Source organism: Anomaloglossus baeobatrachus, chromosome 11 (assembly GCF_048569485.1).
Source record: "Anomaloglossus baeobatrachus isolate aAnoBae1 chromosome 11, aAnoBae1.hap1, whole genome shotgun sequence".
Taxonomy (NCBI): Eukaryota; Metazoa; Chordata; class Amphibia; order Anura; family Aromobatidae; genus Anomaloglossus; species Anomaloglossus baeobatrachus.
Genome location: NC_134363.1, coordinates 62671986 through 62690760, shown reverse-complemented (window position 1 = coordinate 62690760; position 18775 = coordinate 62671986). Strand labels below are relative to the sequence as shown.

Below are 18775 nucleotides of genomic sequence, written 5' to 3'. Positions count from 1 at the left end.
AAGGTGAGGTCTAGAACCACCTTTCCTGGAGATACCCAAAGACTGATTCTTGATGTGTATTCCTACTGAAAGGTGGTGTCCTAACTTCAGAGGGGGCTGAGAATGTTGAATGGCGCTGGGTTACCCTTCTTGTAACAGAGATACACTCTATATCCGATAGCAATGGCAAACAGGGCTATTCCCACTAACACTAGGGCAGTGAATATCACATCCATTGGACAGAGCAGGTACACTATTCCCTTTCAACACTCACTGATGTATGGGATCTATGACAACCAACAAAGACAACAGCACAGAAGTAAAGCGCAGGAGAGCAGACACGCGACACACAGAGAGGCAGAGGAACACAGAGAAACAAACAAGCAAACAACCAAACAAGGCACAGAAAACATCAGCTGGCAAGGCTCTCTCAGAGTTCAGTAGAAACCCGCCAATAACCCAGTATCTACTCACAGTGTACCATTTTGCGCGTTGAGGAGAGGGGAGATCAGATGTGGGGAGCATAAAGAGAAGAATAAGGTTCAACTCGGGCGGCACGGTGGCTCAGTGGTTAGCACTGCAGCCTTGCAGCGCTGGGGTCCTGGGTTCAAATCCCACCAAGGACACCATCTGCAAGGAGTTTGTATGTTCTCCCCGTGTTTGCGTGGGTTTCCTCCGGGTACTCCGGTTTCCTCCCACACTCCAAAGACATACAGATAGGGACTCTAGATTGTGAGCCCCAATGGGGACAGTGTTGCAAATGTATGTAAAGTGCTGTGGAATTAATAGCGCTATATAAATGAATAAAATTATTATTATTATTATTAACTCTTACCTGGCCAGGTGTTTCTGGTCCCCACGTCTGGTCCACTCCTCCTCTGAATGGCAATACAGTCCACTGCGTCCTGGGATTAGAAACACGGGTCCCTGCTTTTCGGGCGCCAGATAATGTTAGGTTGACCTAACGGTCACAGCTGTTGCCAGCGATGTCCGAATGCAGAGAGGGTACCGGTGACCCCCCTCTGCCCTCCCTTTAGCCTTCAATGAAAACAGGCAGACACCGTTATACACGTAAAGGCTAGGAGACGTGCGGCTCCGAATAGAAAGTGTATTGGTATTGTTTACATTACAAAGTTATACAAAGTTGATTAGGGCGTAACTATGCAACATACATATTCATTAATCTACATTCATTAAGGCGTGGATTGCATATTCCCAGCAAGAGAAATTAATATAATGACTTATACTCCCATAATAGTCTATTCCGCCTCTCATTCTCATAACAAGATGTTTGTCAGTCGTTTCTAAGTCAAAACATTCTGCGTCCTTGAAGTTGGTCTCATAGTTTATTACGCAAATAAGTCTGGTTCGGTCTTGCCAGGGAGAATGAATTTCTATTATTTTCTAAGTCAGTGAAAAAGGTTAACTCTTTCCTCACACAGCCTACCTTTGTCAAAATAACGCATCTCACAGGATCCTTCACATTGCGCCGCGAGCTGCAATGCATTTCAATGAGCGCTGGATCCTGCCTAGCAGAATGCGTTGAGTTGCGTTGTAACAGGATCCTGCTTTTGTACTGAGCATGCCCAGAAAGTAGCAAACAATGTTATCTCAATGCATATAGTTCCCTTGACAAGCCTGGACAAGCCATTGTCTCACCATAGCCAGAAGACCACAGAGCTTGCACCTTGATGTAAGTATAGCCAGATTGTGCTTTTTATGCCCTGCTTGCATGTTTTTGTTCAATGCTGTACAATATTTTATCATACATTTATAGCTGCTGTGACCAGCCAAGACCCCAACAGGCCAGCCAGTCTTGCAGTCTTGACCCCCCTTAAAATATGTGAGTGCAACCTGTGACTGGGTTGAATGTGTGTGCTGTTGCTGCAGCATTTTAGGTTCCACGTGAGCGGATCTTTGGCTCTGATCTTTCCTAAAACTCTCCATTATTTGCAGTCACAATACAGACTTGCAGCAAACTACATCTTGCAATTTTCCACATAGTATTGATAATTATGAGCCTGCATTTTTTGGTCCTATCTTTTGTGGACTCCACTGTGACTTCAACCTGTATATATTTTTTGGTGTGATAAATCTTATACTATATAACTATATATATATATATATATATATATATATATATATATATATATATATATATAACTATATCAATACTATTTGTTAATCATGGTTTTCATCTGACGGGGGCCAACAGACACTATTTTCTGACTTGTGTAGATTTTCAATATGTATTTAAAGATTTTTGACATGACCTATTTACGGTGTGGTGATTCCATAATATAGTACTCTTTTTTTTCTTTTTCTTGTTTGTTCACCCAGGAGTTGTAATGTCATGTGTTTTTGCATTTACAGCTGCTGGGACCTCCCAAGGCCACCAACAGACCAGGCAGTTCCGCAAACCGGAGACGTTGGTGACGCTGTGACCGCCATCTGTGACCTCCTTCAAATCTGTGAGTATTAACATTGTGGCCCCAATATCTACCTGTTTTTCAAGCACCCAGGAGTTGTAATGTCATGTGTTTTTGCATTTACAGCTGCTGGGACCTCCCAAGGCCACCGACAGACCAGGCAGTACCACAAACCGGACACGTTGGTGACGCTGTGACCGCCATCTGTGACCTCCTTCAAATCTGTGAGTATTAACATTGTTGCCCCAATATCTACCTGTTTTTCAAGCACCCTGGAGTTGTAATGTCATGTGTTTTTGCATTTACAGCTGCTGGGACCTCCCAAGGCCACCGACAGACCAGGCAGTACCACAAACCGGACACGTTGGTGACGCTGTGACCGCCATCTGTGACCTCCTTCAAATCTGTGAGTATTAACATTGTGGCCCCAATATCTACCTGTTTATCAAGCACCCAGGAGTTGTAATGTCATGTGTTTTTGCATTTACAGCTGCTGGGACCTCCCAAGGCCACCAACAGACCAGGCAGTACCACAAACCGGACACGTTGGTGACGCTGTGACCGCCATCTGTGACCTCCTTCAAATCTGTGAGTATTAACATTGTGGCCCCAATATCTACCTGTTTATCAAGCACCCAGGAGTTGTAATGTCATGTGTTTTTGCATTTACAGCTGCAATATGTCACAGAGAGGTGGTGCCGGAGCCCCCACATCCCTGCCAAGTGAGCCCTCATCCCCGTCAATTAATGTACGTAAACTTTGAATGACAAATTGGTACAGCATCTGAGAGTAATTTTTTCCAGGATCATTAATTATGATATGTCTTCTCTTACAGGTTCCGATGGCAGTGGAACGGGTTGAGGATGTTGAGAGTGGACCGATGCTGGTCGAGGACTCTTCCGCTGTAAGTTGATCAGCGTTCATCAAACAGTATCCTACAGGACTCATTATCTCAAAACTAATAGAAATGTTTTTTCAGGGACCAGATGCTGCAGCACGTCGTACAGGTCCAGGAACCTCATCCCACAGTCGTGTGTGTAGGCGCTGTGGCGGCATGGGCGGTGTAAGTAATTTTTTATTGTTTTGGAAAGGAAAGGCTCCTTTTGCATTACATCTGAATTGTATGAGTACTTGTGTTCATTTGTACAAATATTTTTTTTTTTTTTGTGGGCGATTTCAGGTTTCAGAACGCAGCAGCAGGCCCCAAGGAGATGACCAAGAAGTTGACGCTTTTATAGATGGGGACCTGCTGATTTGCGAAGTCGAGGCACGTCCTGCCTTGTGGAACACAGCCCACCGCCACCACTGGGATGCAATAGTCACACGCCGATTGTGGGATGAGGTTACCAGATCTCTGATCAATGCATGGGAGGACCTGGATGAAAAGACGCAGTATTTGCTTCGTAAGTATTCCACTTTCAAAATGTGTAAATGTCAATAGCTTGTCAATAATTTTTTTTTAATAGGGCTTCTGTTCGCATTGGTTTGTGAAATTTATAAATTTTTCTCTTTTTGTTTTATTTTGCAGGCGAGAAAGTGATGACACGGTGGCGGTCTTTTCGGGATCGCTACAAGAGGGACTTCAATGACGAAATGAGGGCTCCCAGTGGTTCTGCTGGGCGCCGTAATCGGAACAAATATTACAATTCTCTAAGTTTTTTAAGACCATCGCTGGAGTCCCGCAGGTAAGCTGAAAAATTAGGATTACAAAAAGTGTTGCCTTATGTAACTAGTTTTTTTTCTCAAACAGGTCAATGCATTCAAAATCATGTAATAATTTTTTTTGTTTTTAACACCCCACAGCACCACTGGAAGTACATCTCATCCATCTCGTGAACTCCCTCTTGTAGCGGTCCCCGAAGCAACCGCCAGTCGCCCATCTGAAGACGTGCCCAACTCTGACCTCTCTGGTAACCCCTCATCCTCCCAATCCTCCCAACCACACGTCCCCGCTGGAGATTACTGTCAGGCTGAAGATAGTCAATTGGCAGGTCCTAGCGTGAACTTTCCCCTATCACAGGCCTCTGGCGCTGCTCAAACTGGTAGACCAGGTTTCGTGTCAGTTCGTCAACGCCAGAGGACTATAGATAGGAGCCTTATGCCTGAGTTTTCGCACATGAACTCAGTTTTCCGAGATTATCCGAAGTTACTAAATGAAAAAATGACAGCGGGGTTTGCTGAAGTACAAAGAAGCTTCAGAGAGATCAATGATCGTTTTGGAAAACTTGAGTCAGATGCTAACAAATCAGTCAACCATTTGTTCTTCTTGACTGTACTACGGCATATGGAAAGCTTACCTAGTGATAGCCAATTGAATATTATGCATGCCTGTCAGCAATCTCTAGCACAGGAAATTAATCGGCATCCTCCCTCCCAACCTTTCCAGGCACCTGCCGCACCTTACCAGACCCTTGCCCCACCTTATCCACCACCCTCCCAACGTTATCAGCCACCAGCCCAACCTTACCAGGCTCCTGACCCACCTTATCCACCACCCTCCTAACGTTACCAGCCCCCCGCCCAAAATTTCCTACTTTCCAGCCAACCAATCCATCCCCAATCTCAACCATACCCTGCCACATCCCAACAGTACCCAGGATTATCCCAACTGCCATCACATTCTGTAACCCTTCATCCTACATGTGTTCCTTCCCCTGCCCCTACTTGTGCCTCTCCTTCCATCTTTACCTCCCCACATTTGCACACAACCACCCCACAACCACCTTCCACGCAACATCCTGATTTAGCCCAAAGTTTCCTCTCCGAAATCAGAAATATAATTCCTACCCCTTCCCCTGTGTCATCCACTCCCACTGCACATGACCAGACCCTACACACCCCTATACCCAGAGAGGTCAGTCCGGCAAATGAAACAATGGGAATGAGTCCGACGACTACACCAACAAGTGAAAGTAGTTCCACCTCTGCCCGGCACCACCGTTTCACAAGCCTATAAAATTTGAAAATCGGTTTAATAAAATATTGTTTGTTGTACCATACAAAATTGTTTTTTTTTTATGATGGTAGAAATTAAAGTAGTGTATTTCCCTTTCCAATAGGTTACGTGTCTGTGTGTATGCAGCTACATAGTGTGTGTGTGTGTCAAGCTACATTGTATGTGTTTCTGTTGGATGATACTTTTGAGTGTTTTTGTGCGATTCTGTTTCTGAGTATAAAAGGAACTCTGCCTTGACGTGTTTACGTCACTAAAAAATTTAGTATCTCATAGGAAGTAACACACTCCTTGAATTGAAAATTGGGAGGATTCATTGTATGTGTCTGTATGTCTGTCTTGATTTTTGTTTGGATGATTTGTGTTTTAAGGCCGCTTTACACGCTACAATATATCTTACGATGTGTCGGCGGGGTCACGTCTTAAGTGACGCACATCCGGCATAGTAAGTTACATTTTAGCATGTAACAGCTACGTGCGATTGCGATTGAATGGTAAAACGCAGAGCCTGAGGCGGGGGGCATTAGCATAACGCATCCGTTGCTCTGTCATCGGATGCCATACGCTAATGTGGCTAGGGTACCTTCACACTTTAGCGATGCAGCAGCGATCCGACCAGCGATCTGACCTGGTCAGGATCGCTGCTGCATCGCTACATGATCGCTGGTGAGCTGTCAAACAGGCAGATCTCACCAGTGACCAGCCAGCAGCGACGTGCAAGCGACGCTGCGCTTGCACGGAGCCGGCGTCTGGAAGCTGCGGACACTGGTAACTAAGGTAAACATCGGGTATGGTTACCTGATGTTTACATTAGTTACCAGCGCACACCGCTTAGCTTTGCTCTCCTAGCTACAGTACACATCGGGTAATTAACCCGATGTGTAATGCAGCTACATGTGCAGAGAGCAGGGAGCCGTGCACACTGCTCAGCGCTGGCTCCTTGCTCTCCTAGCTACAGTACACATCGGGTTAATTAACCCGATGTGTAATGCAGCTACATGTGCAGAGAGCTGGAGCCGGCAGCACAGGCAGCGTGAGCGCTGCGGAGGCTGGTAACTAAGGTAAATATCGGGTAACCACCTTGGTTACCCGATGTTTATCTTGGTTACAGCTTACCGCAGCTGCCAGATGCCGGCTCCTGCTCCCTGCTCGCTTCATTTGTCGCTCTCTCGCTGTCACACACAGCGATCTGTGTGTCACAGCGGGAGAGCGCCTTTGAAGAAAACGAACCAGGGCTGTGTGTAACGAGCAGCGATCTCGCAGCAGGGGCCAGATCGCTGCTCAGTGTCACACACAGCGAGATCGCTAATGAGGTCACTGCTGCGTCACAAAAAACGTGACTCGGCAGCGATCTCGGCAGCGAGCTCGCTGTGTGTGAAGCACCCCTAATTCTGTGTATATACTTAGCAAATATCTATCAAGAACCACAATAGATTATAAGACATTGAGAATTTCCTCAAGACACACTGAGGTTTTAGCAAACAGTGCTTCTACAAATGTTAACTCAAGATAAGAAATTCACAGTTCCCTACTTGTCCACCCTACTAAACAAAGCAATCCAAACGATGCAGATAAAATGAAAAGGTGTATTTATTTAGGTAAAATAAATCAAACAGTAAAAAATTGTGAGGGGCCATGTAAATGAAGGCAAATGAACCAAATTTGCTAAAGTGTTTACAACATAAAATAATATAGCAAACATGAGTAAAGCTGGTGTCACACACAGCGACAACGACAACGACGTCGCTGCTACGTCACCATTTTCTGTGACGTTGCAGCGACGTCCCGTCGCTGTCGCTGTGTATTACATCCAGCAACGACCTGGCCCCTGCTGTGAGGTCGCAGGTCGTTGCTGAATGTCCAGCTTCATTTTTTGGTCGTCGCTCTCCCGCTGTGACGCAAGATCGCTGTGTGTGACAGCGAGAGAGCGACGAAATGAAGCGAGCAGGGAGCAGGAGCCGGCATCTGGCAGCTGCGAAGCTGTAACCAGCGTAAACATCGGATAACCAAGGGAAGCCCTTTCCCTGGTTACCCGATATTTACCTTCGTTACCAGCCTCTGCCCTTGCTGCCAGCGCCGGCTCCTGCTCTGTGCACATGTGGCTGCAGTACGCATCGGGTAATTAACCCGATGTATACTGTAGCAAGGAGAGCAGGAAGCCAGCGCTAAGCAGTGTGCGCGGCTCCCTGCTCTCTGCACTGACATGTAGCTGCAGCACACATCGGGTAATTAACCCGATGTGTACTGTACCTAGGAGAGCAAGGAGCCAGCGCTAAGCGCGGCTCCCTGCTCTCTGCACATGTAGCACAGCGACGTTATGATCGCTGCTGCTTCTGCTGTGTTTGACAGCTAAGCAGCGATCATAACAGCGACTTACAAGGTCGCTGTTACGTCACCGAAAATGGTGACGTAACAGCGACGTCGTTGTTGCTGTCGCTTAGTGTGACCCCAGCTTTACAGCAAGGATGGAGGGAGTTAAACTTTCAATAAAAGACCAGACCTTCACACATATTCATCCTGCCATGCCACTCGACCGGCATCAGACATAAAGTAAGTTGCAAAATGATCCCTCATTGCGCATACAGCGGCCGTTGTACGAAGGCCAACATTGTCATAATCGTCAAGAGTGACTTCACCATCAGCAGGGTCCATAACAAGCCTTTCTTTACTTAATACGTAGTTGTGGAGAACTACGCACGCTTTAACAACATCATCCACCGTATCTGTTTTTAGTTGAATGGCTGTTGTCAGAATGCGCCACTTTCCAGTCATTATACCAAATGCGCATTCCACCATCCTTCGTGCCCTCGTTAGCCGGTAATTGAAAATCCTTTTCGCTTGATTGAGGCCGCGGCTGGAGTATGGTTTCAGAAGATTTCCACACATTTGAAATGCTTCATCGCCAACCAATACGAACGGCAGTGGTGGTTCAGATGTGTCAGGAAGGGGTCTGGGTGGTGGAAAATTTAAATCATTACTGTATAAACGGCGGCCCATTGCAGACTGCTTGAAGACCTGTGAGTCATTGGAGCGGCCGTATGCTCCAATGTCCACAGCAACAAATTGATATTGGGCATCAACTATTGCCATTAATACTACGGAAAAATATTTTTTATAGTTATAAAATTGGGACCCACTGCCAGATGGTTTTAAAATCCTGATATGTTTGCCATCAACCGCACCAAGACAGTTCGGAAATTGACAGACTTCCATAAACGTCTCAGAGATTGACAGCCATTGCTCCGTGGTTGGATGGGGGATGAATTCTGGCTGTAGCACTTCCCACAAAGCATGACAGGTCTCCTTCACAATTCCAGATGCCGTTGATATCCCCACTCTAAACTGGAAGTGTAGTGAAGATAAACTTTCTCCGGTTGCTAAGAATCTGTGTTAAAGAAGGAAAAATAAATACATAAATAAATAAATCCAACCACACAAAAAAAAAAAAAAGGCAGGTCACAGTTAACCCCTTCAGCCCCCGGGCACTTTCCGTTTTTGCGTTTATGTTTTTTGCTCCCCTTCTTCCGATAGCCGTAACTTTTTTATTTTTCCATCAATCTTGCCATATGAGGGCTTGGATTTCACAAATTCACAAGCTTGTCCAAAAAAAGTGTTTTTTAATTTTTAAAATTTTTTTTATTTTTTATTTTACTAGTCCCCCTAGGGTGCTATAGCGATCAGCAATCCGATCGCTCTGCACTATCGGCAGATCACAGCTACAGAGCTGAGAACTGCAGATTTGGTGCTTTACTTTCAATGCCGGCTGTATTCCGGCATTGAAAGGAAGTGAGTCATGTTAGCTACAGGCGTCATCACATGACCCTGTGCTACCATGGCAACCACCAAAAGTCACGCGATCATGTCACGTGACTTACGGTGGGGGCGGGGTACGTAACTGTCATGGCGGCGCGCATATACATATCGCTGCCAGATTTTGGCAGCGAAATGTAAGGGGTTAATGGTCGCGGGTGGAAGCGATTCCACCCGCGGCTAGCAGGCACACATGTCAGCTGTTGAAAACAGCTGATATGTGCGTGGATAGCCACCGCCTGCCAACGGCAGGGGGCGGGGATTAACGGCACACGATCCATGACGTACCCAGTACGTCATGGGTCGTTAAGGGGTTAAAAAACAACAACACAGCTCTCAATCTATTAGAACAAATATGGAAACAAAACTTATGTGATGTTAAACAATACATAACATGACATGCAATAAAATAGAAATGCCATACCTTAAAGTCAACATAAGACGCTGCTCTGCAGAAATTGCCCTTCGTAATTTGGTGTCCTGTTTTGTAATTAAACTTTGCACGCGTTGCAACAGTTCATCAAAAGTAGGCTTGGACATGCGGAAGTAGTCCATAAACTTGTCTGGGTGGTTGCAGAGATCTGGGTACAAAGAAGAGAATGCACCTCGTGTCGGACGACGTGAATTCAGTGGATGCAGCCAATAGCGCCGACGTCTCTGTACCCATCTTCTGATTCGCTCCTTTTCCACCGCTCGAGCTCGCAATAGTCAAAGGTCAAAATCCATATCCACATTCATATTGAAATCCATAATGTCAGACATTCTCTCAGCGTGCTAGCAAGAAATGTGATCCAGAGACCAGTAGAACAATGTATATATACCTTTGTGGGTGTTGTGGAAAAAAAACGGATCCGTTCAAATTGGACAAAAAAACGCATTTAAACGCATGTAACTGCAAGTAAAACGGTCCGTTATTATGCTGGGTCCGTTGACGGATCCAGTAAAATAACGCAATGTTGACTTGCGTTTGTGTGCGTTTTTCTTTATAAAAACAGGATCCGTTTTTGCGCTAAAAAAACGTTCTGGACGCATGTTAAATAAACGTAGTGTGAAAGCAGCCTTAGTGCGAACGATGTGGTTGGCGGTTCAGATTTGAACAGCCAATCACATCGATCGTCGATAGGGGGTGGCGATGCCGCCCCCCCTGGGGTCAAGCAAAGGTCCCCTGCTGTAAGAAACAGCAGGGGACATCATTTGAAAGCCGTTGCTATGGCCACAGCAATCAAATGAAGTTTAGGCAGTAAAATTACGTCCCTGGTTGTTAAGTCACGTTAAAATAGGACGTAATTTTACTGCCCGCGGTCGTGAAGGGGCTAGGAGCAATATTTGTTTGTGGACACATAATGGATGGGGCGAGGAGACCTTAAAACCCTTTAGTTCATCACTTCTCAGAGTATGAGTAGACGCCATCCATGTTTATTTGCTCCTGGATATTATTAACTGTTCCATGAATCTATATGGGCAGAAACAATCCATTCATCACATTACAATGAAAATATCCGCAACAACTTCCGCATGTAAATTCCCTCATATTCTGCCACAACTTTGCCCATTGTGACATGTGACGTTCACTAGCCAGGTCTTCCGGTTGTCTGCCTGCTACATGCACACTGTGTCTGCAGTCCAGCACTTCCCCTTTAGTTGATGTTTGCATAAAACTACACATCCCATCATGCTGCAGCAGCACGCACTTCCCCTTCAGTTTCCCTACAGTCAGCTGATTATTGCTTCTCTGCTCAAACCACACTTCAGTTAACTTCATCTGTTGCAGACAAAGAACATTATGGCTTCCAGCGGACCAGAACCAGGACTGCGTTATCACAGCAAGGTGGTCATTGTCACCGGTGGCACAAAAGGCATCGGAGAGGCAATCGTCAGGGTTTTCGGTAAGAACTTATTGTACTTTTTAATACAAACATGTCAATCAAGGCAGCACCTCCTCCATGTTTCTGGTGGGTGAAACGTATGACCCATCTCAGACCTTATCCATGAGACTCCCAACCAGTTTATTCAGACCCTAGCGATAAGCGGCTACCAAACAGACAAACAATGCCTGGAAGTGAAGGCAGTGAATCCTGAAACTTTACGTATTTGATCCCGGTTTCCCCAAACACACAAGTTGGTGTCTGAATCTTGTTTCTTATATCGGGGCTCAAAAGTGTAGTCAAAGTAGAGTATGCAATGTAATTTACATCTAACAAGTGCCCAATCTCCAGAGACAAGCCCCCATCCCAGCAGTTAAGGGGGCTTTACACGCTGCGACATCGCTAACGATATATAGTCGGGGTCACGTCGTTAGTGACGCACATCCGGCGCCGTTAGCGACATCGCAGCGTGTGACACCAAGGAGCGACGATCAGTGAGCGCAAAAACATGAAAAATCGTTGACACATCGTTCATTTCCTTAATATCGTTGCTGCTGCAGGTACAATGTTGTTTGTCGTTCCTGCGGCACCAGACATCGCTATGTGTGATACCGCAGGAACGACAAACATCTCCTTACCTGCGTCCACCGGCAATGCGGAAGGAAGGAGGTGAGTGGCATGTTACGTCCCGCTCATGTCCACCTCTCCTCTGCTATTGGCAAGGTATGTGCGTGTGACGCTGCCGTAGCGATAATGTTCACTACGGCAGCAAGCACCAAATGTCGCAAGAACGACGGGGGCGGGTGCTATCGCGCTCGACATCGCGATGTGTGCTGCCGCAGGAACGACGAACAACATCGTACCTGTGGCAGCAGCGATATTAAGGAAAGGAGCGAGCGTTTTTGAACGATTTTGCGATTGTTGATCGTCGCTCTTTGGTGTCACACACTGCGATGTCGCTACCGGCGCCGGATGTGCGTCACTAACGACGTGACCCCGACGATATATCGGTAGCGATTTCGCAGCGTGTAAACCACCTTTAAGTCCTTTACAAAGTGTCCGGGGATGTCACTTGAGGGTACATCACCCGACTATCAATTCCATCATGTGTTCATTGCAATATGGAAGTGAAAGAGCCTTACAGTGAAGTTTCTTCACTTCTCTCAAAACATATAGGAAACCTCAAGTCTATAGAAATCACCGACGAATGACGTTCCAGATGTGCTTGATGGGAGACAAGTCTGGAGACCCTGCAGCCACCGAAGCAGGTTTAGACCACACGACTGCTCACCGTAGTACGAGTAACATGCATCCTCGGGCTGTCATGGGACACTTTGGAGAAATCTATGGGATGTACTAGAGAAATAAGCCTCTTCTATGGAGGTCGCACCTCCATAAAGTAGGTGCCAAAAAACAAAGGACATTATCGGTGATCGTAATCGCTCAATGCTGAGATGGGTTCCATCTGTGTTGGTGGCTTCAGGAGACCCTACCCAATATCAGTGAGTTGATAACCACGTCACTTCTGGAGTGGAGCTCAAGTAGGGTCCAAAACCGTCTCAAGTAGATGTAGAAACTTGGTACTCAAGATAAATGTGAATAGTGGTCTTTTAATGAGAAGTTGTAGGACCAGTACAAGCACAGACATTTCAGTCAAAGACCTTCATCAGTGTGCGTGCAGGGGGTCCTCAGAAGGTGTAGCAACTGGTGTAGTCAGGTATGACGCGGTGTCCACGTAGACAACAGTGGACACTGCATCATACCTGACTACGCCATTTGCTACACCTTCTGAGGAATCCCTGCATGCACACTGATGAAGGTCTTTGACCGAAACGTCTGTGCTTGTGCTGGTCCTACAACCTCTCAGACCACTATTCACATTTATCTTGAGTGCCAAGTTTCTACACCTACCCAATATCAGGCAGGCCATTTAAATGCTATGATCGATGTACAAACTAAAGATGGGAGAGAGAAAGCGCAATAGGGTATTACCCGATTTACTGGGTAAGAGGTATAAGGAAATGGTGCACTCACCTGGTCGGGTTGTGCCAGTCACAACCCCTTTAATGGCATAGGCAAGTGCTAAGGTGGTCCAGCAGCAGCCCTGTTGTACAAGCAAGACATCAAATCCGGGACTGGAGAGAAACAGGTTTAACACCGCGCTTGAAGACCACGGACATCAGTGTTGAACACACAATTCTTTTATTTTACTTCGTTCCTACGCGTTTCGGAGACCACAACTGCCTCCTTCTTCAGGGAAAAAAAGCCCTGAAGAAGGAGGCAGTTGTGGTCTCCGAAACGCGGAGGAACGAAGTAAAATAAAAGAATTGTGTGTTCAACACTGATGTCCGTGGTCTTCAAGCGCGGTGTTAAACCTGTTTCTCTCCAGTCCCGGATTTGATGATCGATGTACGTGAGGAGTTTGATAGCATACATGTAGGGGGTTTATTTTAGGAAAAATAAAAAATTGCTTAAAAATATTATAATAAAATAAATATAAAAATAAAATAATATAATATAAAAATAAAATAATAAATAAAATAAAATAATAGGGAATGGAAAATCTGGAGTTTTCTTATCCGGAAGCAACACTGCATAAATATGTTATGTATTATAGAATAAGATTTTTTTTATTTTTTAACCATTTGTAGTTTTTGTTTGTCACCGAATGATCCAAAGGGCACATTTTTTTGTGTCCTGTTAATGATGTCCTGTTAATGATTGATAAATCACTCACTGATCAGTGTTGATCTTTAACATGTCCAATATGCCGAGCTACATCATTCAATATTAGGACCAACTTTAGGGAAACACATTTTTCCCGTCTAATGGATCTAATTGCTGCTGCCTGATCCTATGTGTTATTCTGTTGGTAACCTCGGACTGTGTTGACCATTGACTGATGATTCTGACTTTGTTTTCTGACTTCTCTGGTTGTTACTTGGTTTATACAACTTCACCGGTCAGCATCTACTCCATGTAACCAACCTAGGGGGCCCTGTGACAGTCCAGGTCTCAGTACAGGGGTTGACTGGTGAAGGCAAGGGTTCCTCTAACATCAAGTAGCTGGACTGGCTTTTGCAAGGCCTGTCTGTGGAGGCCATATTAAGAGCTACCAGGCAACCATAAAGGTAGCATACCATACAATATCTCAACAGTGACACAAATGGGGAGGAGAATGCGATTGCCATCAGTAATGTTCCTACCATGGAAGCTATGATGCCTGGCTTGCACTGATTTATTGATGCCTTGTTCCACACCATATATATGCACTGGAAAGCTCCTGGTACATACCTTAGAAGGAATGGGTCATCAGAAAATGAAAAATAGTAAAGTAGGATTGTAACATTTTTTACAATCTGTAATAAAATTAAGATTTCTTGCAATTTTCACTCTGCCCACTGGGGCTTTCTTGTTTTAGACTCCAACTTCCTATTGTGTCAGGAAACAACATGTACATTAGACGCAATAAGTGTCTAATGTGTGTGTGTGCAAAGGTCATTGTGAAGGAAGTGGGAGCAGGGTAAGATGTGACATCGCCTACTGTGATTAATGGATCCTGTGTTCTTATGCATTACCTGTTATTGTAATCCTGTCTTTGCTGATAAGAAGCCCGCTGAAAACTCTTCCTGAAAGAACAGAAAGTATGCGTCTCTAAAAACCCTAGTGGCCGGTGTGAAAACTGCAAGATTACAAATTGCATTTCCTAATGATACTATTAAACAAAATGTCAAAAATATTTGAAAACTTCATGTAACGCAAAAACCTAACTTAAACATCAGAACATTTTTTTATTACACATTTACTATAACAAATAGGTCTATTGGCTTTTATTCTCCTTATTCTTTAAATGGATGACATTAAAGCCTTTGGGTTATCTATACTAATGATTTTGAGGTTTCTGTTGTGAAATCCTTCTGATTGCAGTGTGTGCGCATCAAAGATTTCAGACACAGTGCTAAAGTGCTGGCCACAGCCACCACCAGCTAAAATGCTGGCCACAGCCACCAGCTGCTAAAGTGCTGGCCACAGCCACCAGCTGCTAAAGTGCTGGCCACAGCCACCAGCTGCTAAAGTGCTGGCCACAGCCACCAGCTGCTACAGTGCTGGCCACAGCCACCAGCTGCTACAGTGCTGGCCACAGCCACCAGCTGCTACAGTGCTGGCCACAGCCACCAGCTGCTAAAGTGCTGGCCACAGCCACCAGCTGCTAAAGTGCTGGCCACAGCCACCAGCTGCTAAAGTGCTGGCCACAGCCACCAGCTGCTAAAGTGCTGGCCACAGCCACCAGCTGCTAAAGTGCTGGCCACAGCCACCAGCTGCTAAAGTGCTGGCCACTACCTGCAATGGCCACTAGATGGAGCTCACACCACACATATTGATCCATCTGCGTTCACTACTTACATTTTCCCTTGCAGCCAAAATTGTGATTTATCTAGCATTCTAGCTGGAGGATTCTTGAGCTTAAAACCAAATGTTGGCCATGGAGGTTCAAGAGGAGAGTGAATATGAATTATAATGGTTGGACAGCTTGGCCTGAATGATGCAGCAGATCACTTTTACATGTTAATTCCATTTGTTTGTTCTGAACTGAATGTGAACATGGAGCAGTAATTAACGGCGCGGAGCCGGCGTCCTTCATTGTATTGTATGCCTAGGCGGAGTTCACACGTCCAATAATCATCCGTTAGAATGGATCTGTTGGCAAAAACGTTCTGCAAACACAACTTTCCTGTTTGTTTTTAAATAATTGATTTTAGCCGGATCCGTTCTTTTAACATTGGAGACTATGGAAAACTGATCTGTTAACAGATTGTTATTTATCTTCCATTTGAAACTGATCCAGTGAGCATAAAACAGATCCTCTACAAATGAAAGAATAAACGATCCTGTATTACCGAAAGAGAAATGGATCCTTTAGAAATGAAAGAAACACAGATCCTGTACATATAAAAAAAAAAAGCGGATCCTTTACAAATTAAAGGAAAACAGATCCGGTACAAATGCAAGAAAAATTGATCCTTTACAAGTGCAAGAAAAATGGATGTTTTTCTTGCATTTGTACCGGATCGGTTTCTCTTTTTTTTTTTTGTACCGGATCTGTTTGTCTTTTATTTGTCCCGGATCTGTTTGTCTTTTATTTGTACCAGATCTGTTTTTCTTGCATTTGTAAAGGATCTATTTCTCTTTCATTTGTAAAGAATCCAGTTTTCTTGCATTTGTAAAGGATCCGGTTTTCTTGCATTTGTAAAGGATCTGTTTTTTGCTCACTGGGTCAGTTTCAAATGGAAGATAAATAGCAATCTGTTAACAGATCTGTCCTCCATAGACTCTAATGGTGCAAACAGATCCGGCTAAAATTAATTATTTTGCCAAAGGATTGCTGGTGGATCCGTTCTGACTGATGATTACTGGACGTGTGATCTCTTTTACATAAGTTGTACTGACTCTTCTTTATCTTTTTTTCTTTTATATGGACCCACAGTGAAAAATGGAGCTTCGGTCGTGTTCTGTTCAAAAGGTACAATGTCTGCAAATTGTCCTGTTGGTGGGTCACGTTACATATGGACTATAGAGCTGTATAGGATCCATTTGTCATCTAGGATCCACAGCAGTGGAAAGTGCCCATATAATCCATGTCCTCAGGGGGATTTTGCCCACCGTCCCTATGTTATCACCAATCCTGTAGGTTTTCATTGGCTGATCTCTTTAAAAAGGGACATACCAACAGGTCCAAAGTGGGCAGTTTTATCTCGTAATTTATCCCTGCTGCCCCCCTGAGTATTCAGTATTTTTTTAATCCGTTATATGGCGTTTTTGTTTATGGTCTTCACTAAGGGGGCTCTTTTCTTACATTCGCAAACCCTATAACTTTCCATTCACTAATTTTAAGTAGGCTGCTCTTTTTCATTAGCATTCTACCAGCACCATATGTGCTGGACCTTCCTTTCCCTTTCTTTCCAGCACACATTTATTCTGCCCTTGTACTCTCATTCATGCTTATATGCAATTTGACTGACAGGAGAGCATCACCCAACTTTCCGGTAATCTTTTGGTTCCTGGAAGTAGAAATGACACCTAAAATAAAACAACAAATTAGATGGAAGGGTGACACCTAGTGGCCGGGGCTTGTAAGAGATTTTTTTAGGTCTCTTTGGACATAAAGTTAATAGCAACAAATATAATTTATGTCATGGTACATAATAATATCACCAATATTTCTGGAACTTTTGTTATTTGCAGAGGAGACGGCCAGTGACCTCGAAGCTGAACTGAAATCTTCAGGGGCCGGAGCTGCCCTCTATGTCTCCTGTGATGTAACAAAGGAGGAAGAGATCAAGGTAACGTTTTAGGCTGGAAACACATCTATGCGAGTAAAATCGGTCCGACTGGGCTGAAAAAAACTCGGCTGATTTTAGTTCACGTTAGGTCCGAGTGCAACGCAAGTGCGATGCTTTTTCTGAATAAATTAATGATTTTACTAGCGTGTGTAATGCGTGTGTAATGCGTGTGTAATGCGTATTTTTTACTATGTCATCTGCCATTCAGCTCTGCTACATGGCCGCTAACAGCAGACACAGACAGCCATGTAGCAGAGCTGAATGGCAGATGACAGCAGACACAGACAGAGCCGCACGATCAGAATGAACTGGGGTTAACTTCACCCGACTTCATTGTCATGCTGCGGCTCTGTGTCTGTGTCGCGTCCTGATTAGCGGTCACCTGTGAAGGATTCACCGGTGACCGCTAATCTCCTGAGTGACTGAAGTTATCAGCCCTCTCTCATACTCACCGATCCCCGACGCTGCACGGCTTTCTCACTGCTCCGGCGGCTTTTACTATTTTGGAAAAGCCGGCCGCTCATTAAACAATTTTGTATTCCCTGCTTTCCCCGCCCACCGGCGTCTGTGATTGGTTGCAGTGAGACATGCCCCCAAGCTGAGTGACAGGTGTCTCACTGCACCCAATCACAGCAGCCGGTGGGCGTGTCTATACTGTGCAGTAAAATAAATAATTAAATAAAACGGCGTGCGGTCCCCCCAATTTTAATACCAGCCAGATAAAGCCATACGACTGAAGGCTGGTATTCTCAGGATGGGGAGCTCCACGTTATGGGGAGCCCCCCAGCCTAACAATATCAGTCAGCAGCCGCCCAGAATTGCCGCATCCATTAGATGCGACAGTTCTGGGACTGTACCCGGCTCTTCCCGATTTGCCCTGGTGCATTGGCAAATCGGGGTAATAAGGAGTTATTGGCAGCCCATAGCTGCCACTAAATCCTAGATTAATCATGTCAGGCGTCTCCCCGAGATACCTTCCATGATTAATCTGTAAGTGACAGTAAATACACACACACACACTTGAAAAATCCTTTATTAGAAATAAAAAACACTAACAAATTCCCTGGTTCACCAATTTAATAAGCCCCAAAAAGCCCTCCATGTCCGGCGTAATCCACGATGGTCCAGCGTCGCTTCCAGCTCTGCTGCATGGAGGTGACCGGAGCTGAAGAAAACACAGCCGCTCCTGTCAGCTCCACGCAGCAACTGAAGACAGCCGCGCGATCAGCTGAGCTGTCACTGAGGTTACCCGCGGCCACCGCTGTATCCAGTGACAGCGGGTAACCTCAGTGACAGCTCAGCTGATCGCGCTATTCCCTTCATTAGCTGCGTGGAGCTGACAGGAGCGGCGGTGTCTTCTGCAGCTCCGGTCACCTCCATGCAGCAGAGCTGGAAGCG

At 45.2% G+C, this 18775-nt stretch overlaps 1 protein-coding gene and 1 long non-coding RNA gene across 3 annotated transcripts in view; both read left to right on the top strand.

The window, feature by feature from the left end:
- The first annotated feature begins 1583 nt into the window (after positions 1 to 1583).
- Positions 1584 to 3288, top strand: LOC142256600 (uncharacterized). Its single transcript, XR_012727543.1, has 8 exons — positions 1584 to 1672; positions 1757 to 1822; positions 2353 to 2450; positions 2535 to 2632; positions 2717 to 2814; positions 2899 to 2996; positions 3081 to 3156; positions 3244 to 3288. It is a non-coding gene; the product is annotated as an uncharacterized LOC142256600 (long non-coding RNA).
- A 7585-nt stretch (positions 3289 to 10873) lies between these two features.
- The window catches only part of HSD17B14 (hydroxysteroid 17-beta dehydrogenase 14), a 46868-nt gene continuing 38966 nt past the window's right edge, over positions 10874 to 18775 (top strand). For both annotated transcript variants that reach the window (XR_012727527.1, XM_075328191.1), the window contains exons 1-3: positions 10874 to 11057; positions 16522 to 16557; positions 17280 to 17377. Coding sequence is in view for 1 of the 2 variants with exons in the window: in XM_075328191.1 (XP_075184306.1) it covers positions 10955 to 11057; positions 16522 to 16557; positions 17280 to 17377 (237 nt within the window). In the remaining variant the exon portion in view is untranslated. The remainder of the gene's footprint in view (positions 11058 to 16521; positions 16558 to 17279; positions 17378 to 18775) is intronic.